This window comes from Xiphias gladius, chromosome 19 (genome assembly GCF_016859285.1).
Source record: "Xiphias gladius isolate SHS-SW01 ecotype Sanya breed wild chromosome 19, ASM1685928v1, whole genome shotgun sequence".
In the NCBI taxonomy this organism is placed as follows: domain Eukaryota; kingdom Metazoa; phylum Chordata; class Actinopteri; order Istiophoriformes; family Xiphiidae; genus Xiphias; species Xiphias gladius.
The window spans coordinates 4,785,722-4,808,450 of NC_053418.1; the positions used below are offsets into that span (position 1 = coordinate 4,785,722).

Genomic DNA, 22,729 nt, shown 5'->3' on the forward strand with positions numbered 1-22,729 from the left:
CAGCTATGGCCCCCCACTTTACATCCCAAAGGGTCCTTCCCTACTACCAGCCCCCCTACTTCTGGTGCCCTTGCTCGACCTACACCCTACCCCATGTTTGAACTCGGCCTTCATTGTGAGCTCAACTACACTCCCGCAAGGTTTCGTGACTGTATCTTACACCATTGTGATGCTGTCGCAGTGACAAAACCTGTAAACGGACAGACAGGCAGACAGACATATGCCTGCCAAAATACTCAAAATCGCCTCTATGGTAGTTTCCACTGTTGCACATTCTGCATGGTTTTTTAAAACTGTCACTGTATTTTAACAGCTTGTGCATCAGTTACTATGTACAGTTGTATGCAAAAGTATGCATATGCAGTGGTCACCCCAGGGCAAATGACATGTGTCGATTTTTGAAATATGCGTAAATACAGCCCCCGCACCAAAAAATGAGCCTTTCTTGAAATGTTTAGGCACTATTACATTGTATTTAATGGACTTAAAAAAAATAGAAAAGAGTTCAGCAGTAATTGTGGCATGTGCAAAAGTTTGTCCTCAAGTCAGTACTCAAGAAACTGAGGCTGAAAAGATGCTAGCTACTACAGCAGCACAATGATCCAAAGCATACCTCAAAATACGCCATGACCTACTTCAAGACACGCAAGCTGGAGACTTTCCAACAGCCCTGACAGACCCTGAGTTAAACATTCTATGCCTGCAAGACAGCCTCAAAATATCTCAGAACTTGAAGTGATCTGCAAGAAAGATTGGGAAAATAGACAGGAATAGACAGACACATTGATCCCGAAGAGAAAGTGCAGTATTGCGGCAGCCCCTTCACATTAATCACAAAAACAATGAAGTAGGCTACAGCCAGGCGTAGCTGCGTACCCTATTAGGTTGCCCAAACTGTTGCACGTCACAGCCATTTTTATTTTCCTTTTCTTAAGTTCGCGAAGTAAAAAGTAACAGTTCATTAACATTTAAAGAAAGGGTCAGTTTTTAAATATTTGTTAGCCGAAGGGGTTGTTTTTTTACTTCTTTACACTTCAAAAAACAACAAAATGCGTCATCTGCCCAAACTTTTGCACACCACTGTCCCTACTATGCCTCAGGAACTTGTCCACCCTGAGTACAGCTTACATACACTTTTTGTTTACACTCCTCGCGCCACTCGGCGCTGTTGCGCATGCGTGCTTTATAGATATTTATATACTTTTTTTCCAGTTTGAATTTTCAAATCGACCAATCAGAGAAGACCAGGCGTTCACTACCGGCAATTTCGAAAGCGGATGCGCGAGCTCAGTTCTGTTGGTGCTAGTTTAACGTATCGTTAAAGATCACGATTCAAAGAAAAAAAACAAAAAAACAAAAACAAACACCAAAAAAGCCCAACGAGGATTTTTAAGAATTAATATTTTTATTTTTATAACTAATTTGGACAAAGTCGAAAGAAGAAATTGAAGTCTCAGAGATATGGAGGAAGAAGAGACCGTATCGATACTTTCCAGAAAAGGTTAGCGAGACTATTAAGTAGCATAAAAGCTACCTGAGATGGTTAGCAGTGGTTAGCATGTTATCTCTAACGCTAGGTAGAGATCGTTACGCGTTCACAGGAAGCGTTTTAATATTTAGACAAATACATTAACGTCATGTACCTCGGGTATGTGCAGGTCTTAAACGTCTCGGGAAAAAAAGAGCAATGAGTTTGGTTTCAAAAGGGTCTTAGGAGGTGTTAAAAGGTCTTAATTTTCATGTACACACGTCGTACCTTGTCTCTTGCCTGCTGTAGGCACTAGTGCTAGTATAAAATGTTTGACTGTTTTGCAGACTATCCGGAGAGGTTTCACAACAATGAACTCAAAGTGGGATCGTTGTGACGTTGCAGGAGGCCGTTCAGTCCTTTTTTTGTGGTGTTTCACTCAGCACAATCAGACCTTTAGCAAACGCTGTTCTTTTTTTTGTTTTGTTTTTTTAATTGTAGCTGCAGTAACGTGAGCTAAAATTTGATTTTGTCTCCTAATCGCAGGGTATGTGCAGGTGCGAAAAGTCTTAGACAGTAACTGTTTTTTGTATGTGGCTGCGGGCTGTCGGGAGATGTTCTATATGTATAAAAAACAAGTAAAACTGGTGCGACAGTTGGTTGTGCTGCATGAGGCTCTCAGATAGATAGATTTTTTTGTGGAGTTATTTTGTATTATTACCATTTATAATTGTCATTACTGCTACAGCTCATTTCAGGAAAAACTTAAGTTAATTACTTTTTAATTGATTATCTGCCCAGCAATTTTCAGATCACATTATTTGATTACTCATATTACTAAAAATCATTGTTACATACAGCTGCGAAGTACTAACAAAAGTTATATTTTAGTCAGACAGACCACCGTGAAGAGGCTTGTTGAAGTTTGGATGTTTAACGTTAACATAAGTTACCAGTTTGGGCTCCAAAGAAGGATAAACTTTAAAGAGAGATAAACAATGCCATAACACTACTTAATTATGCTGCTATGCCTTTCAGTTCTTTCTTCGGTCTTATTAATAATGTTACTTTGGGAGTAAGCATCACAAACTGATAATGACAGTAAGATTATGAATGCAGTCAGCATTTTTGCTGAATATAGTAGTGGTTTATAGTCATGGTTATAGCTGAAAGCGTGCTTTGCCCGGCGTGAATTTATGCATAACACAAATTCAGTATTTAACATAATTTGACATAATGAAAGATATGTTAGTAGGCTCCCCATACAAATAAAGAACCGTGCTGGACAGTGCTACATTTAGCAGTTAACAGAGAAAAGTAAGTGCTAAATATGTTGTGTGCAACAGGAATGCAAATCAAAACTATTTATTATTCTGCCAGCTATTTTCTACGTTAATAGTTTGAGTCCTTTTTCCAAATGGTACATTATCCACAAGAGTATAACTGTATCACCAACCTGCAGCCAGATGGCAGTACGTTTCTGTGGAATCATCTACTCAGTCACACACTTGAGATGCAACCTACATTATCTATACATCATATTGTGAATGGCTGATGAAAGTTAAGGTGACTCAACTACTGCTGATACAGTTGGATAAAAAAAGATTCATCTTTATTTTTTTTCTTCCATAGTTTAGTTTTTTTTGCCCAAAGTTAACCAAAAGAGAAATTCTAAATCTTTTAATATGACTGAATTCTGCATTTACAGTATTAGAATGTGAGTATATGTACACTTACACATTTATTCAGAGGTACAGCATGTGGGTGGATATTAAGCATAAATCATTATAGGTGAGAGTCTCGGTATGCATCTTTTAATATGGAATTTACAGCTGAGCTTAATGGAAAGTAATGGAACCAGTGCTGACTTTCTGTGTATTTTCCTGTCTCAGAGCTACGTAAGCACAAGTTAATGGAATACTTAGCATCAAAAGGAAGACTGAAACTGCCGAATTCTAAGTAAGAAAAAAACCTCTCTAATATAACTATCCTTCTTAGTCTCAAGCAATGCATTTCCTTATGTTTGTTCTGTCAGGGAGAAACTAATTAAATACGTTTTACTCCTCAGGCCATACCTCCGTGATGAATGTCAGGTTAAGAAGCCTCTGGCATCTGCATTAAAGGTAGGGCTGTGTGTGCGTATGTGCTTGTATGTGACACAGTTTTCATGATTTTGCCTCTGTACACCACCATGATGGTTATGAAAGCCAAAGTCATCAAGATGTGATTGAAGCGTATACTTTCAGCTTTAATTCAAGTGGTTTAACAGAAATATTACATTAACCGTTTAAGCATTACAGACATTTTTATACAGTCCCTCATTTTCAGAGACTCTAAAGTAATTGGACAATTGACTGACAATCAGTTTCATGGCCAGGTGTGACCTTTTCCCTCGTTATTCTACGACAAATTAAGCAGATAAAAGGTCTGGAGTTGATCTGAAGTGTTATTGGAATCATGAACTCTCAATATGCTGTCCAAAGAGGTGTTGATGCAAGTAAATTAAAAAAATAAAAAAACAAATCTATCAGATAAACTGCAGCAACTTTAGGAGAGGCAAAATCAACAATCTGGTACATTCTTAAATACAAGGAATGAACTGGTGAACTCAGCAACACCAAAAGGCCTGGAAGACCACAGGAGACAACTAAAGTGGATGATTGCAGAACTCTTTCTTAGAGAAGAAAAACCCCTTCACAACAGCTAACCAGGTCAAGAAGGCTCTCGAGGAGGTAGACATATTATTGTCAAAGTATACCACATCACCTGTCAAACATGGTGGAGAAAGTTTTATGACATGGGCATGTATTGCTAACAATGGAACTGGGTCACTGGTGTTTATCCATGATGCGACTGCTGATAGAAGTAGCAGGTTGAAATCTGAAGTGTATAGGGCTATGCTGTCTGCTCAGATTCAGCCAAATGCTGCAAAACCGATAGGACGGTGCTTCACAGTACAGATGGATAGTGACCTGAAACATACTGCGAAAGAAACCCAAGAGCTTCTCAAGGCAAAGGAATAGAATATTCTTCAATGGCCCGGGGAAGACACGGGGAAGACACCTGACCTCAGCTCAAATCAGCATGCTTTTCACAAAACTGAGAACAGAAAGACCCACAAACAAGCAGCAACTGAAGGGCGGCTTCAGTAAAGGCCAGGCAGAGCATCTCAAGGGAGGAAACTCAGCATTTGGTGATGACCGTGGGTTCCAGACTTCAGGCAGTCATTGACTGCAAAAGATTTTCATCCACGTATTAAAAATAATCCTTATATTTATAATTATGAGGGGTTATGTATAAAAATGGCTGTAATTCCTAAACGTTTAATGTGATATTTTTGTTAAAGCCCTTTAATTAAAGCTGGAAGTCTATATTTTAGTCACATCTTAATGACTTTGTTTCAAATCCATTGCGGTGGTGTACAGAGGCAAAATTCTGAAACTTGTGTCACTGTCCAAATACTTATGTGCCTGACTGTACCTTGAACTTAGAATGCGAGGAAAATTGGGAGCCTAATGGGAACATGCATCGAAGTAGTTAAAAAACATTTTTTTTTTTAAGGAATTTCATCAGTGTCATGTGGTGCTGAGTTGTCCTGATTATCAGATTGGCTTGCTGCTCTGTTTCACTGTAAATGCTGAATAGTTTATATAAAGGCTATGATTCACACTGTGAAACCAGGCTATCGCAGTGTTCCTATTTTTGCTATTAATTAATTTTTTTGTCTTTGCAGGTTGTTATGGGAAAAGAGAACAAGGCTCCGGCTGACACATTCAGATATGAGGGCAGAAAAGTTGAAACTCTGGCTGCTCTATCCACAAAACACCCTGTCAGAAGAGCATTTGGTGTCACTAACAAGGTGAATATAAAAGGGGGCATCCTGACTGGACAGCAGAATGCCAAACGTCCATGTGCAACCAGTGGCCCAGCACAGCCAGAACTTAATAAAAACCCAGTTTTTATAGGAAAGGACACCCCTGTGTCCTCCAAATCCAACCTGAATGCAGCAAGTCATCTCAAAAAGCAGCTAAACACAGGAATGCAATCTTCAGGCAGAGCCTCTGTCAGTGTGAGGATGAGTCTCGGCCCCATTGTCAAAACAAAAACAGGGCTCATTCCTGCAGTGACCCAGCCAAGAAACACAAAGCCACATATAACATACACCTCTGCTACAGCAGCTGACACCACCACTAATACTTCTGTTGTTAACAAGCTGCGATCCAGCACCTCATCATCAGTCTCTGTTTCTCAGAGGCCTGCCATGGCTCAGAGGAAAACACTTCATACCCATGCTCTAACCAACCCTGTTAATGAGAGAACAACTCTTTATTTGAATGCAAGAGCTGGGATTAAAGTTCAAGATCAGAACAAGGCTAACTCAAAACCACTTTTGGGAAAACATTCTCAGCCATTTTGTAAGACTCAGAGAGAATTGTCAAAGGGAATGACATCTGCGCCTAACTCCAAGTGCACAGCAGCACCTTTTAAGCCAGACGGGAGGGGAGAGATGTCAAAAACTATTAAATTGGCTGGTGAGCCCACGGACAGGTCAAAAAATCAGAAATCGGATGGTGCAGGGGAGAAAAATGGAAAACCATGTAAAATTACCTCCCGGACATCCTTGGGGCCACTGGGCAGGTGCAGTTTCAAAGCAGCCAGTGGGGTTAAGCGAGCTGCTGTGGCTGAGCTGGGAGGGAAAACCAAAACATGTCAAGAGACACAAAGCGAGAGGGGACACAGTTCAGCAAGTGCCCCTCCGCCACAAACAGGCATAGAAAGAACAGGCGCTCCAGTGATGTCGCCGACAGTGCCGAGGCCTGCCAGGACCATCAGCCGTACAGGCCAAGCCACAGACATGAAGGTGCCAAAGGACCCACTCATGGTCATTCCCCAGACTGAAGGAAAGAAAGTGACTGCTGCCCAAAAGGAAAGAATGTAAGTAAAACAGTGCAACTCCGGGTAACTGTATAGCATGTACCCATGATGTGGTACCTCTGAATCATTACATTTCCACTGTAGTTGACCATGGGTTAGAATTTGGCCTATGACTTGGGCACGTTCTTACTGCAGAGGAGCTGCAATACTGCAGACATTCCTGTATATGACTCACAAGGAAAGTTGTCTTTAGGGCCGGGTGACAATTGAATATTTTTATGCGCTGTATTTGAAGTTAATCATGTGTCAATGATATGATTTTAGCATGTTGTTCTGTTAATTGCTCAAATTAATGATTTTGAGCATGTGATGATTAGAAAATGGTTTTTGTTTAAACATCAAGACGTTTTTCTGATTTAATAGATAACTGCAACGCAGCGCATTGCTTTGTATCCTCTGCTGTATTATTTGGTCTCAAGGAGAAAACTGCAGGAATGGCGGGAAGCCAAAGGGATTTCCTACAAGCGTCCTCCCATGCCAGTGAAACCTCAGGTCAGGCGCAGTGTGGCTGTGTCCCACCCTTTCTGGGCCACCATGAAGGAGGAAGATGAGGCCCACTCCCTCATCTGTGCTGTAGACAGGTCCCTGGCTGATTGCATCAAATTGCTTGGAGAGGTATATGGTGTGGAGTGAGGAATTGTTTTCTGTTTTGTTTTTCTGGTCTTTTTAATCTACTGTAATCCCCCACTTTTGTTAAATGGGAATACGCATAAATATTGTTTGATGGGCTCTGTGTAATCAGAGAGCAAAATGAAGAGAAACTGAAGTAATTTAATGCGGGGATGCACTCAACCATGTTGGACGGCAAAAGTTTTTGTACTTTTGCCTGCTTATACTTGCTGAGGACCTGCAGAAGGGTCATACATGGTAGTTGTTTAAATGTCTGCACTTCTACGCAGTCTCTCTTGGAAGGTGTTCTAAAGTTTCATGTGAGCCTGCCCTGCACCCACAGGGTTGCCGTCCAGACAAGGTGAAGGAGGTTCTATCGCGGCTGCCAGCAGTGTCCCAGAAGTTTGCCAAATACTGGATCTGTCAGGTCCGTCTGAGGGAGCGAGAGGGCAACCTAGATGTCCTGCCCATGTTTGAAGAGGCAGTGCGTGTTGTGTTGGAGGTAAGGCATCCACGATACTCAAATTTTAGAGAGATTTTACATAGGAGTTTTCTACGTAGTTGCTCGCTGGAGATTTTCTTATAAACAACAAAAGATATATTTACATTGAGTGTAACTCACCCAGGTCTAAAAAATGCACAAGACATTTGGAAAGCCATTTTTTAAAGTATTTTAAGTCCTGCATAGTTTACATCCACACTACTTTACCAGCACTCTTCCCCCCTGTCTTTGCTGGACCATCGCTGCGGATCTTGGCATGGTACTGCCACCTGTTGATCAATAGTACAGTGTGAAACCATTGGGAGGACTCAGAAAAACTGTTTTTCCAGTGCTAGAGGTCAAAACTCTGGAGGGAACCTTTTAGTAATGAGACGGCAGTGGTTGATTTTTGGCCATTGTGGGGGATTTGCAAATGAGTGGAGCTCCTAAGCAGTATCTCATTTGAGAAGTAAAAGGCGTGGTGGTACAGAAATGCCAAAGATATGCTTGAAGTAATTTATAAACCCTGACGCTATTACTCAGTTTGCTCTCCTATATTTTTCAACTGGAAAATGTCCCACTGAGTGTAAATATTTATAATATAGTATTTATAATATCTATTCCTCAATATGTCTTGTGTATTAGGCCGCTGTTGTTTGGCATGCTGCAAGTCACTGAGTTTGTTTTTGTTTTATGATAATATTGGATTTACAGGATTTTCACATCAGCGCATGAAGTATCTTTATTTCTCAGGTATTTAATTCCCTGGATTAGCCAAAATAGACACTCCCAGTTGTCTGTTTTATTTATAAACAGTTTCAATTGCTATACGTTATACTACCGTCACAATATAAAATTTCTGCATTAGAGGACTTGATTCATATTGCCCACCTGTAGTCAGTGTATGAAAGAGATATTAGAAGATTGCAATATAATTTAAAAATTATTTTGGTCGGTATTATTAACTACAGAAGTTTCGTATCAGTACTTCCCTAACATGCTGTTCATATACAAATTTAAAGTTTTGTGCCTGAAAAATTTGTATTTGGAATCATTAGGGATGTGGTTCTTCTGAATTACTCGTCAAGTCGTCCCTCTGTATAAGGTTTTGTATAAATTTCTTGTGAATTGTTATGGCTGGGAAAACCGAATAATTCTGTGGGGAAACGGTAGGCTAGTAACATTGCCTAGCATTAGCAGTTAAGTAGCCGTTTAGCCACATATCAACAGATCCCCATTAATGGCAACAGCAAAGAATTGTTCTGTCGGGTGTAATACTAATAAGAAACAAAACCCCAATGTGGAGTTTTCTGTTTTATCTAAGGCTAGAGACTGTCAATAAGTTAAGCGAGCCCTGCTCGCATTTTGGGACTTTTGGTGATGTTGCTCCTTAAAACATACTGTTGTTACATGTATGACTAATATATGGAAATAAAGTTAAAAATTACTATTATGTTTTTAATATAAGATTTTGATGTTATCAAGGAATACTGTCTTTTATGATTAGTAATATCATGTGCCAGTTCATGTGCCTTTTCTGAATCTGTTGGTATTTGATCAGAATCAACAGTGCAGTAAATAATGTTGCCTTAAATTCCACAAAACACTAATTGTTCATGTTGTGTTTTCGTTGAAAATTAACACTTCCATTTCTGTGTTCCTGTTAAGTTTCTGTTTGTTTTCTTCTATTTTATTCTAGCCAGTGGATGAGCTGCGGTCTGTGGTGTTTGAGATTCTGAAGAAAAAGGAGGAGATCCAAGGTAGTGTGCCTGGATACCTTGTATGTAACCGCTGTGGTTTTATACAGTCGTCATCATAGCATAAACTAACTGTATTACAATTCTTACAATTCAGAGATTCAGAACTTAACAATGTCTCATCCTGTTGCGTATCTTGAAGTGACTCTTTCAGCCTCACATTCTCTTGAATTCTTTCAAGTTACAGCCCCCTCATAGACATGGGAGCTGTAATATAACATGAAATACAGTCTCTGCTTCATTCTTTTAGTAACTGCATCCCTCATGCCTAAATTTTAAGTACAAAGCAGTCTTTGCAGAAAAAAACCCACATTGAAACTTCATCTCCCTCTGCAGAATATTTCACTTGGCTCAAACAGAAAACATGAAGGCTTTCTCTCCCATCTCTATCTGAGCATTGGGGGATAAAACACTCAGTTAGCCCATTTATATCAATTAGTGTAGACTACATATTAAAACACCCTTTTGGTATAACAAAGTATTATGCAACACATCCTCCAAAACTGACCATAAAATTGAATCAGCATCTGACTAGACAAAAACATCATATCTTTCCTGAATGTAGGATTTATTGCAGGGCAGCTGTATTACATTGTATTAACTGAATGGTTTTGTAATCTTACACAAAATTTGTTTTTAACTTTCTTTGTGTGATTTTGTGCCGCCTTCAGTTTTTAAAGCTGCTATAATCAGTATTTTTATATTAATAAAGGGGTCAGTCACTATACTGTGAATCACGTCAAAGGTGTTGCTTGTAGAGACAAACCTGAGAGAGGATTATTACCAACTTTTAACTCACTTTTTTTGTTTTTCCGTGCTGCAATTTTACTCCTTTGGTTCCCTCACACTGCCCTCCTCAGTGTGGTTTTCAGTGACGAGCTCTAAAAAGCAACTGCAGGGTCATTTGTCTACTGCCAAAGGCCAGACAAGCCAGATATTTTTCTTGCAGGAGTTGCAGATCCAAACAGAGGTTAAAAAAAAAAAAAAAAAAAAGTGAATATTAGATTTACATTAGTCAGGTGTACAAAAACACAATTCCAAATGAACGATAATGTTGTTCCCTGTCTGCTAGATGTCTATATGGACAACTTTTTGCTAACACACTTGACAGTTCAACTTTATGAGATGATAATGTTCTTGTTTGTGTTTACAGCTTGATGGCCATAAAAATCAATCCATGCAACTTTTTTAAGGTTTAATTGATTTGATAACGTCAACAGTGAAATCTAGATAAAATGTTAGTTCTTCCAGTAATGGGGTTTTTTAATGACTTTGCATCAGATCTTTGCATTTTTTTTTTTTTTTTCAGCACCTGAAGCAAAAGAGAAAAACGACGACCAAGTCCCAACAATTGAGAGCTCTCCTGAGAGTAGGAACAGCCCAGTGACGACCCCTAAACCTGTCAGAGCCCTCATCTGTGGGGAGAAAGGAGACTCGTCTGTAGTCAAGTATAAGATCACAGCGACTCCGGGGTAGGTTTGGCTCATTATTGCATTAATGTTTCTTCTTTGTTGAGTGGAGTAAAAACCATTTGTTGGTGAACCCCTGTTTTTACATTCATGAACTCTAAACCTCTGCCTGCCAGCTGCCTGGTGTTTATGTGATGAAGCAATGCAAAAGTTCAAATTCATGTGAAGTACTAGTTATTTCATCATACTGATAGTTCCTGTATGAGACTACAGAAACAAAGCAAAAATGTGTCACCTCCTGTTTGCTGACTCCAGTTGGAAAAGAGCTTATTGGCCTTGTTAGCCAATACTCCAACAATGTTTATATGAAAAGTAGATCACTCCTATCATCTAATGAAACTATAATGCAGATCACATAAAATAACAAAACCTTAAGCTTCAAGATGACTTGTTACTGGAGGTTTAGGGATAAGTTAAAGCCCCAAATTGTAGACACAGTCAACACACATGCTTAATGCATGCATAAATACATCATAGATTGACACAGTGGGGTGTGTAAGTATTTGAATAGTGACACAGTTTTCGTAATGTTGCCTCTGTACACCACCACAATGTATTCGAAACATCAAGATGTGATTGAAGTGTAGACTTTCAGGGGTTTTAACAAAACAAGTGTTTCAACAAAAATATCGCATCAATTGTTTTGGAGTTACATCCATTTTTATACATAGTCCCTCATTTTCAAAGGCTCAAAGGTAATTGGACAATTGACTGACATCGGTTTCATGGTGTGGGCTGTTTCCTTTGTTATTTCATGACAGATTAAGCAGATAAAAGATCTGGAGTTGATGCCATATTTATTTTCTAGTAACGTGAGTACAGTAATCAGATGTTTCAGTCCTGTAGTACCTTTGACTGTGTATAGGTTAAATTAGTTTGGTTTATTATGCTTTTGGAAATTCCCTTTGTGTCTCTGGCAACTGTCATACAAATACAAATAAATGAGCTCCCTGTCCTGACGGTCTGTGATTGATTGGTGAGAAAGTCCAAAATCCAGTTGCAGATGATACCTTTTTAGCTCCAGACCATGAAGTTTCTTGCAGAGTCTCAGTTTGACTAGTCTCTCTCATGTTGAAGAGCATCCTGACATAGCGCAGATTCCATCTTCAGTTACTGACAGTAATAAGAAACTTGATTTTTGTCAAGATTAACCTCTTAAAGCACTTTAAAACAGTGAAAGTGAATGCAACAGGCCAACAGTCAATTCAGCACTCGTGTGGTAGGAGTGGTTTCGAGACAAATGCGGACAACAGGTTGGTCCAAAGAGGTGTTAAAAAGTTGACCGCTGGTGGGGACATACCGATGTGTAGCAATCAACATTTTAAGCTACATATTGAAGAAAATCCAGTCATCTGGCAGAGGATACCAAATTAACACACAAGCCATTCCCTTCTTAACTTGTCAGTCTTTCTTCTGTCTTCCCCACATATAACTGTTTACTTAATATTATGGTTATATTATACTGTATAGTTAAAGCGAGAGGAAATAGACAATAGGCACAGTCAAAAGAGTGAGAATGATGAGACCGTGGTAAGGGAAAAGGACTGAGGAGGGAAAAGATGACATCGAAGCAGCCATGATAACTAGGAACTAATACTCATAAGAGCGGAACAATCTTTTTTTTTTAGAGGCTGAATAAGGTTGAAAATTATGAGTGATTTCGTCTTTCTTTTTCTTTAGCGGCCCTGCGAGCCAGCAGAGAGAACCAGCGCGGGTCAATGGACAGGAGGTTCGGTTTTTCACCCCGGTTAGACGCTCAGTGCGAATTGAGAGAGCCTCGCTCCGATATCCTGCGTCCCTCCAGGACCATGATCTCTGTGTGGCCTCGTACCATGACCTGATCTCCGAGGAGGATAAAGAGAACAGTGAAGAGCAGGAGAGCGGGGAAACCGGACCGTGTCTCAGTGACACGCCGATGTACATCTACAGACAGAACGAAGCACTTACAGACAAGGTGTTCGTCCAGCTAGTCTGCGATTAAGGTGTTTAGTCTTAGTTGCTAACTTCACCTCGCAGCAGTTTGTGGTTGAGACAAAATTCAGATGGTCAGTATTTGTTACTGTTCACATAGCAATGAAAGAAAGTACAACATATGTACATACGTATTGTCAGATCTCATCCTGTTCCCCGAAAAGAAAGTATTATCCTTGTGAAGCTAGAACCTGACATTTTAGGCAACGAGCTGTGTGTTTTAGAGTTAGCTATGTCTCACACTTATGGAGAAGTCATTGGGTTTTTGCTTTTGGGCCCTGGATTATTTTATTACTTCAAATAATGTGTACATAGTATTGCAAAATAAATGGCCTCTTTTTTTAAAAACATATATATATATATATATATATATATATACACAGTCAAAGGTACTACAGGACTGAAACATCTGATTACTGTACTCACGTTACTAGAAAATAAATATGGCATCAACTCCAGATCTTTTATCTGCTTAATCTGTCATGAAATAACAAAGGAAACAGCCCACACCATGAAACCGATGTCAGTCAATTGTCCAATTACCTTTGAGCCTTTGAAAATGAGGGACTATGTATAAAAATGGATGTAACTCCAAAACAATTGATGCGATATTTTTGTTGAAACACTTGTTTTGTTAAAACCCCTGAAAGTCTACACTTCAATCACATCTTGATGTTTCGAATACATTGTGGTGGTGTACAGAGGCAACATTACGAAAACTGTGTCACTATTCAAATACTTACACACCCCACTGTGTCAATCTATGATGTATTTATGCATGCATTAAGCATGTGTGTTGACTGTGTCTACAATTTGGGGCTTTAACTTATCCCTAAACCTCCAGTAACAAGTCATCTTGAAGCTTAAGGTTTTGTTATTTTATGTGATCTGCATTATAGTTTCATTAGATGATAGGAGTGATCTACTTTTCATATAAACATTGTTTGAGTATTGGCTAACAAGGCCTATATATATATATATATATATATATATATATATATATATATATATATATATATATATATATATATATACATACATACATACATACATACATACATACATACATACATACATACATACATACATACATACATACATACATACATACACACACACACACACACACACACCCTGCATTAATCCTTGTCTGTCATGTAGACTTCACTACACAACAGCTAGCATTGATAAACTTACACTGACACCAGCACTCTTGACATACCAGTGCCAGAATCAATTGGTTGTTGCTGTGTTGGGTAGTTGCACCGGTTTGAGTTGGGGGAAAAAAATGTACTGGCTTTCCCACCAACCTGGCAGCAAAGTGGAATTTTACCGCCATGATGTTAAAGGAAGGGCAGGGCTCGCTTCGAGAGCAACTGATTAAAACTGCCAATATGACACACCATGATGACGCACCCGTGAATATGATGTAAACTAACAGGACTTGATGAATGGAAATCTAGAAAAAAAAAACAAAACCCACACACACACACACACACACAAGCAAAGCGTGAAAACCAGCTTACACACAACATCAGAGCCGAAGTGAAACTGATGACACCCCGAGTTGGTATCAAGCTTGACTTATTATATCGAAGTTGTTGACCGACGGGGACTGACACTAAGATAATAAGATAATAGGTGAGAGTTATGTTGCATACAATCAGGTTTACTCGAGGCTGAAAATGAATTGTGTGGAATGTGCAAACTTCACTGTATCTTGACAAAAAAAACCTTGACTCACTTAACTTTTTCATTGGAGCATTCAGCCGCATCTCCCCGTCTTCCCCCGGAGGATTGCATGAGCTCAGTTGTCCGTGACGACTCCCAGATAAGCGGGGCACTGTTTATAGAAAGAGGGAAAAAAAAAGTTCCTGTGGCGCTTTTCGAGGGAGACTCCTCAAGGTTTTTTTGGAGAAACGCAAAATGTGCCCAGAACAGAGCTTGTTTCTCCCTTCCCAAAAAAAAACCAACAAGGGGGGGCCCTCATTACAGTCTACCACACTATCTGATCTGGATCCTGGAGATACGCCGCTTGCTTATGCTGCCGGCCTCAAACCCACCGGGCGCCACTTATCGAAGCCAGTTGATTTTTAGTATTTCACTCTTACCAGGCACTGACCAACATGTTGCATGGTGTCGCTCTCCCATGCGTTTCACGCCTCAGTGCCAAGGTGTGTGACATATACTCGAGTTTGGAAGCCAACGGCCCTTCAATCTCTGCACAGGGGGAGAGAGTCCCCGACATCGCAGGGTTACTATGAACCTCTCCACTGGAAAGGACTGAAAATACAAAGACACTCCGAGGCACCGCTGTCTCCGACAGCGCCTGTAAAGTTCTCATTGCTGGTATATATATTTTTTTTTTTAATAAAAATGTATGATTGTTGTAATTGGCGTGTTTCGGGTCTCTCTCTCTCCTCAAAGACACCTTCACCTTAATGAGTCTCTCGGAATAAACCATGCGGTTTGCTGAACCAGGTGTGTGCGTCTAGGTTTGGGTTGCAGCGTATGTTCCAGGGGCCCACGGTTCATTTCTGCCCTTAAACCATCATAGTCAGTTGGTCTGGCTATTCTTGGCTAAATCATATGGTTCCTATTTTTTTTTTTTTTGCAGATATCACTGAGGTGTCTGTCTGGAACCCCAAATATCAAAGTCATTTCCTCCCGTCAAATCCCGTCGTCCTTCACTGGGCATGATTGACCAAACCTAAACCGTGGTTTGCAGCACTAATAAGATTTATGGAGCCCCAGTCTAAAAATGTCACTTTTGGGAATTCTTTTGTTTTTTTTTTTGTTTTCTTTAAACTTTTCACTTCCTGGAACATGTCTCATGATGATGGTGATATCATTGTTATTTTAATGCGTTTTTTTTGTTGCGCAATTTCGGTATTGAATGCTCATAGCAACTTAAGTATGATGAGACTTTTTTATGGCTCTGTTTTGGACAGAGGTTTGACGATCCCCTGTTCTGACTGTCGGGCCCCTGAAAAACTTGAGGCGATACAGTGATTTCACTCTGCGTATCGTTTATTCCTTCCGCGGTGGTGCGTTGGACGGCATGAGTACAGAAATGGGGTTCAGGTAAGCATCGCCCCTGTTTTCAATATGGCGAAGAGTTATTAAAAATGTGCATTTAGAACATTAAAAACAAATCTTGCGGCACGCCTGCCCGGGCCTGTCCTCAGCATCCACTCTGGGATCTACTGGCCTAAACCAAAACCTGGACTCGCAATGCACCGGACCCCCGTTCTCTGTTGTCAAAGTGTTTTGTACAACCCCCCCTTGACCGCTTCCCTGCATCTTCTGTGCACCATAGAGGTGTGTTCGGACAGAGAGCAAAGCAAGGTCAGAAGGGGCCCTGCAGTTCATTCATGACCCCTGTAGCCCCTTTTTCTCTGATGGGGAAAAAACAAAACAAAAATCTGAATTGGTCGAAGTGTCATATTTTATGCATCATTCCGTAAACAAATCCCCTTTTCGCTCGCCCATCTTGCAGAGGTTCTCCTTCCGAGGAAGGTCCGTCCCCTCGTGTCCTCCAGTCCCAATCGCGTCAACCTCCACAGCGCCTGCGTCAGCGCGTCAGGTTACTTAAAGAGTGGCCCCTCCGCTCTGCTGCAGGCTTCGTGGACGCTCGCTGCTCCTTTTCCCTTTGCTAATCAACCCGGAGGCTCCGGTTCACAGCTGCGCAGGACTTTCGCTGCAGGGTGAGTGATAGGTGCATTATTTTAACATGCACATTAGCTTTGCATTCCTCTTCCCTGAGTACTGTACGACAACATGCATGCATCTCACTTTTTTGAGAGAAATAGACAAGTCTCTCTCTCTCTCTGTATATATATATATATATATATATATATACATATATATATATCTATATATATATATATATATATATAGAGAGAGAGAGAGAGAGAGAGAGAGAGAGACTTTAGCCAGTGTTTTTGAGACCAGGCTTTAATCCAGCCAGTTGGAAATGCAGGAGGAGTAGGTTCCCCAAGATTTTGAGCTGCAAGTTCATTTTTAGTCTGTGTTGGGAAGAAAGAGTTACTTAAGTAAAAGCAGCACAAAGTAAAAATTCTCCACTACGAGCACCCGTCCCCTCAAAGATCTTACTTAAGTGCAGAGTATTAGCAAAATGCATTTAATTAAATTCCACCACTGACTTAAGCTTTGACACTGATACAAATTGTATTTTACAGGTACGGAAGAATTGAGGGTTATATATTTATTTATCAACTGCAACAGGTTTACACCTGGATTCAGTGGCAAAAAAAATCATGTAAATTATGTAATCCAGGTTGTGGCAGGGTAGTTGTGACGGATAGAAATCTACCAACTAATCTAACCATTCGGGATAGTAATCAGTGAGCAAAAGAGGTTGCACATAAGCTCAGAACTTTCCAAGTTTCTGTTTTTGAAATGCGGTGGAGAGCTGTGAATGCGATTAGGGCAAAGTGTGAAGACAAATACTTTTCACTATTCAAATGGGACACCTTAAAGTTTATGAAGCTTCTTGAGTACTGCACTTTGTGATTCTGACTCATGAAAGGTGTTTTTCTGTCCTTTCACTTCACGTCAGAACGCCACTGAGGAGACAGCATGATCATGAGTGATGACAAATGTCACCTGAGGAATAAAGAGGGGAAATATGTGACAGTCCGGCGATCAGGAACTTTACGGGAGCTGTGTGTGTCTGACTTTCAAAATGCCAATAACAGCGGTACATCTGTTTTCTAATGACCACTGTTTCAAAAATAAAAGATGAACTGTTCTGCTAAAACTACTGATTTGATGCCCCATTGATGCTTGACAATTTATAAAGCTGCTTATTGTCTGACAGATCAAAAATAGTTACTAAACACCAGAGTTGAAGAATTCAAAATTTTACTTTGATGTAGGTCTGACACAAGCAGAAACAATATTCTTTACAATTACAGCTTTATAGAGGTATCTTCCAACAAAGTGATGAATTTTGTCAATAATTGAAAAGTCATAACAATTACTGATTGTGGCAATTTAAAGTCTTTATATAGGACTCTTCGCAATGATTGGCTATGTTTGATATTAGTCCCATTTTTGAATGATTATTGATTAGTGTGGCGACTTTATTGACTCGGACACAAAGTAAATATTTTGTTTTGCTTCTATTTTCTAGCAGGTACGTTGTTGATATGGAGACGTAAAATAAACGAGAAAAACCAGATTGCCTTCAGCTGCCCGGATGGATCTAAGTTCTATTCACCAAATGTGAAAGAAGGGAAACTGGAAGTAAATATAAACCTTACATAATAACCGTATATACAGTGTATTTGCTCTCAGTACAAAAACAATGTACAGATCAGATAAAAGCACGAAGAAGCGTGTAATATACCAGTGAAATCAACTGGTGTTGAAGCACATTTATATTTAGCGTTTTTTTTTCCTCCAAGTCATTTACTGTATTAGTTTAGGGGACAATTTTTCTACCCCCATTTTCGATTGTTGAATTCATTAAATTTGCAAAGGCATCTTTCATGAATTTTTTTTTTTTTTCTTTCCATTTTTACAACACACTAGCTCTGATTCCTGCCTTTGACTGGCTTCCCCTGTCCATAGCCATAGCTGATGGCCATAACATAAATGTAGATGTGTATGTGATTGCTACATAAAGTGGGAGAGTACAGTGTTTCTACGTAAAGTGGTACATAAAATAGAGAGAATTTAAATATGCAACTTTTCAACTCTGTTAAGCCATAACATGATGAAAAAAAATGTATTTGGAACATAATGGCTATCCACATATAGATGAACAGTGGAGTTGCTGATTACACTGTAACACGCCAGCAATCCTACAGGATTGTTAGCGTTTCTAGTTCAAAAGACTGATTTTGGGTACAGCATCACTTGAAATCAATTAAAAGCCCTGATTATGGCAACTTAAAGAAAACTACCTGAAAAACTGATATTTTTGTATGAGCTCACACCTGGTTTCTTTCTGCCTAAAATGGGAACAAAACTCTGCTATTCATTGTGTTTTCAGTGTTCACAGTTGGCTGACAGTACCGATTCATTATCTGAATCTAACTGGTTTGAGAAGATAAACAATGGAGACAAGTATTACGGCCTGGTATCTGTGATCAACCCTAAACTATACCTGACCCTCTCAGGCAGTTTGTTGGATATCAGTAATGATGATCAGAAGTGTGCTTACATCACAGATGAAAAGATATAAGTAGAGGTATGTTTTCCTTATTCTAACCAAAAATTTTTTTATTTGTACTTGCTTTTATGTTCGAGGTCTGTCTTTAATTGTAATGTCTTCTGTTGTTAAAGTACTTGTCTGACAGTGGCCACAGATACAATAATAAAGGAAAAACCAACTAACTGACTGCTTTTACAGTCAGTGTTCAATTGTTCTTAAAATCTTTACCTGTCAGGGAGGAATTGTCCATCCTCCCATGATTCCTTTTGATGCGAAGGAGCAGCCGCTCCACCTCGAATTCCCCGTTGATGTCAGTGTTCCTTCCCCTGTTTCTAAAGCCGAGCCTAGCCACCCTGCGGAGGAAACTAAGTTCAACCGCTTGTATCCGCAATGTCATATTTTCACTACCCAAAGCTCATGACCATAGGTGAGAGTCGGAACGTAGATCGACAGCTAAAGCTTTGCCTTTCAGCTCAGCTCTCTCTTCACCACAATGGTCCAGTACAATACTTAACTGCTGATGCAGCACCGACCCGCCTGCCAATCTCCCATTCCATCCTATCCTCACTCGTAAACAAGACCCCGAGGTACTTAAACTCCTTCACTTGGGGCGGAAACTACATTCCAACCTGGAGGGAGAAATCCAACATTTTCCAGCAGAACACTATGGCCTCGGAGTTGGACTTGGAGGTGCTGACCCTCATCCTGGCCGCTTCACACATGGCTGCAGACCGCCCCAGAGCATGGTGATGGTTAAGGTCTGATAAAGCCAACAGCATCATGTCATCTGCAAATAGTAGAGATGCCATTCTGAGGCTCCTGAACCGAACACACTCCTCCCCCTGACTGCGCCTTCAAATCCTGTCCATGAAGATCACAAACAGGATTGGTGACAAGGGACAACCCAGGCACTGTCCCTGACCTCCAGATGATATTGAAGAGGCCTGTAAGACCAGACAGCCCAACAATGTCCAGAGCCTTCAGCATCTCAGGGACGAATCTCGTCCACTCTTTGCAGCTTGCCACTGAGGAGGTTCTTAACTACCTCACTCTGCCGCAGATATCAGTCAGACTTCCCCCAACATTTCAAACTCTGCCTCCTCTGTAGAGGACATGTTGATTGGGTTCAGGAGTTCCTCAGAATGTTCCTTCCGCTGCCCAACGATATCCTCAGTCCGAGCCAGCAGGCCTCCACCCGTACTGAAAACAGCCTGGTCCAAGCCCTGCTTTCCTTTTCTGAGATGCTGGGTGGTTTGCCAGAGCCTCCAACCGAAAGTCCTTCTCCATGGCTTCCCTTCATGGCCCTTTTGGACAGATGTTCCCAGTTCACCCTCACTACACATTTGGGTTTGCCGGGTCTGTCTGGCCGCCTCCCCTGCGATCTGATCCAACTCACCAACAGGTGGTGAGCTGCTCCTCTTTTTACCTGAGTGTCAAAACTTACAGATATCAGATAAGATGACACGACCACAAAGTCAATCATTGAACCTAGGCCTAGGGTGATCTGGCACCAAGTACACTTATGAACCACCTTATGCTTGAAAATGGTGTTTTTTTATAGCCGATATCTGGCTAGCACAGAAGAACAACAAACCACCACTCTAGTTCAGATCAGGTAGGCCATAACTCCTAATCACGCCCCTCCAGGTTTCAGGTGGTGCCCTTTCCAAGGCCCCACTCAAAGACTCTAAGAAGGCTGTATAATCTGAACTGCTGTTAGGTGCATGAGCACAACCAACAGTCAGAATCTAAAGTCACTGTCAAAGAAGACTCGGGAAAACAGTTGTCCTTTGAGCTAAATGATGATGCTAAGCATATATATTAATTGGGTTAACCATCTTATTTTAGTGTATTGGAATGCAAACATATGTCTCCTCCATGTAATCAATATCTGAGTTTCTGGTTTATCATTCCTCTGTTTATTCAGAGACTGGCCCTTACCTTCCTTCTCTCTGTTGTTTGTTTCACAGAAGGCAACCACCACCAACTCAGCTTCACCTGGTACATAATTCAAGATTTCCCTACTGGGGGTGGACTCCTTCTTCTGCGCTCTACCTGATCTGCTCCAGCTCTGGACCCAACACACCACTGAGTTACTGAGATAATTTGTCATTCTTGGGTGGCTAATTGTGTCCTTGGTAATATAAGGGCATACTCTTTCGATTAAACCAGTGCGGAACCATTGTCTTCACCCTCTGGCAGTGAGAGTAATTACACAAATTACAAACGCTAAGTTTCTTTTTTTATATGGAGCATCAGAAACATTTCTTGGAGTTATCCTCGGTTTTTCCGCCATAGGCTCCGCCATACTCCCAGCTGAAGCCGCCTCCCTTTCCGTCGCTGCGGTAGCTCCTCTCTTCAGCTCTGGCAAACTTGCTGGTTGACTAAAGGAGGCATCGCTGTAGGTGCACAGTGTGGCAATTTTGCCACAGACAAAAGATTCAAAACCCAAGTATACTGTGAAATACAGGCATTTACCTGCCGCCGATTAACTTAATCAGTATTGTGTGAAGTCGTTTGGCATATGTAAAAGTCCCGCACTCCAGCTTTAACTACTGTACGCCATAAAGGTAGGGGACTCAGCAGGGGCTGAGATATCCTGATTCTTAATTCCTAACATGGCCAAGCTCCAAAAATGCTTGATGCAAAACTTCCCACACTGTAATGTGATATTTTCTTTTTGTTAAACCTTTGCTGCTGGTGAACTCTGATAAATTGGTCTTTTGTTGACTAACCAGTTTATAACTTAGACTGTCTGTTAAAAGTTTGAACCCAATGATACACTTGGCTCATTTTCTTGGCCTCTTCCTTAGCCTTAGTAGACAGGCCTCTTGTCTTACAGGCCTCTTCAATATCTTAGTAAGCTCATCTTTCTGTGCAAGTTGGTAGAGTCACCATTTAATGTGAAACTGTTGTGTGTGGGTATTTAAGAGGGGAATTGGGTGTTTTCTTACTTTTTTTTTTGGACTACTGGGTGTCTGTGATGCAGATTGGGGATTTTTTTTTTTTTTCAACCAAATTTTTATTTTGACCAAAAGTTATTCGATTAGCTAGAGCTACGCACCAATCTGTACTCAAACTTTAATTTAACAGTATTCACGATCCTCTACAGTGATTGGCTGGCAGGAATACCGACCCAGCTTGATCAAAACATGCCAGTTTACAAGCCCGATTCGGACCTTGACTTAGTAATTAAATTGTGAATGTCAGTCATTTCTCAATAGTAGTACAACTACACTTTCATCATGTAAAAAAGGTGGATGAACAGTGGAAGCAACTTCCTACTTAAACAGCATTAAGATAACACCTGGAACTGCAAAATCCCCCTAAAACTGAAGAGAATTATGTTTTCCATAAAATGCCCCCTTTGAAGTTGAATACATGTCAGTGGTTACTGTCAATGGCCTTTTCATGACTTGCCTTGCTGGTATTGAAAAGAAAAGCTTTACGTATACATAAATGTGTTTGTATGTATTTTTTAATAAATCATTTTTTCAAGAGTAATCCTGTAAGAGAGATTATTTTTAGAAAGCTGTTATTGAGCAGGTTTAGATTGTTACTGGATTCACTTTCACTCTGTTCCCAAATACTGTCCTGATACTTTGCTCTGGATATGAGCAGAGAACATCTCAGGTGCAATCTGCTTGCGTTTGATTTCTAAGGTGTTTTCAGCCGCACCACGCAAGAAATACCTTTGGTTCATCTCAACCTGCCACAACTACTTCAACAAATACAATCTTGAGCGATAAAGCCTCTCTGTGAGACCAACTCCCAGCAGAGCTGTTTCACTCACACTTTGTGTTTGTGTTTTACTTTACGTGACTGCTTGTGTGAGAGTTGGAAAGAATTGTAAAC

The 22,729-nt window shown here is 40.4% G+C and overlaps 1 protein-coding gene and 1 long non-coding RNA gene across 5 annotated transcripts; both read left to right on the top strand.

Moving 5' to 3' along the window:
- The first annotated feature begins 1,239 nt into the window (after window positions 1–1,239).
- ckap2l (cytoskeleton associated protein 2-like) lies at window positions 1,240–13,042 on the top strand. 3 transcript variants are annotated; one of them, XM_040154134.1, is made up of 9 exons: window positions 1,240–1,501; window positions 3,361–3,427; window positions 3,537–3,591; window positions 5,202–6,403; window positions 6,823–7,018; window positions 7,356–7,514; window positions 9,193–9,253; window positions 10,560–10,722; window positions 12,400–13,042. In XM_040154134.1, the coding sequence occupies exons 1-9, from the start codon at window positions 1,462–1,464 to the stop codon at window positions 12,698–12,700; spliced, it is 2,244 nt and encodes a 747-aa protein (XP_040010068.1). In that variant the 5' UTR covers window positions 1,240–1,461; the 3' UTR covers window positions 12,701–13,042. The 3 variants fall into 3 exon arrangements, with proteins under 3 accessions (XP_040010068.1, XP_040010069.1, XP_040010070.1); XM_040154135.1 differs by lacking the exon at window positions 1,240–1,501 and adding an exon at window positions 2,975–3,185; XM_040154136.1 differs by lacking the exons at window positions 1,240–1,501; window positions 3,361–3,427; window positions 3,537–3,591 and adding an exon at window positions 3,902–4,200.
- A 3,231-nt stretch (window positions 13,043–16,273) lies between these two features.
- Window positions 16,274–22,378, top strand: LOC120805471. 2 transcript variants are annotated; one of them, XR_005709553.1, is made up of 5 exons: window positions 16,274–16,397; window positions 17,273–17,413; window positions 17,849–17,961; window positions 18,713–18,910; window positions 20,845–22,378. It is a non-coding gene; the product is annotated as an uncharacterized LOC120805471 (long non-coding RNA). The 2 variants fall into 2 exon arrangements; XR_005709554.1 differs by having other exon boundaries at window positions 18,722–18,910.
- Window positions 22,379–22,729: the final 351 nt, after the last annotated feature.

What these genes read in the sequence shown, in the direction of transcription:
- ckap2l (XM_040154134.1), top strand. Translation starts at nt 1,462, where the DNA reads ATGGAGGAAGAAGAGACCGTATCGATACTTTCCAGAAAAG. An exon ending in GCTGCCCAAAAGGAAAGAAT is followed by an intron (nt 6,404 to 6,822) that starts GTAAGTAAAACA and finishes TTTGGTCTCAAG; the next exon opens with GAGAAAACTGCAGGAATGGC. An exon ending in CAGTGCGTGTTGTGTTGGAG is followed by an intron (nt 7,515 to 9,192) that starts GTAAGGCATCCA and finishes ATTTTATTCTAG; the next exon opens with CCAGTGGATGAGCTGCGGTC.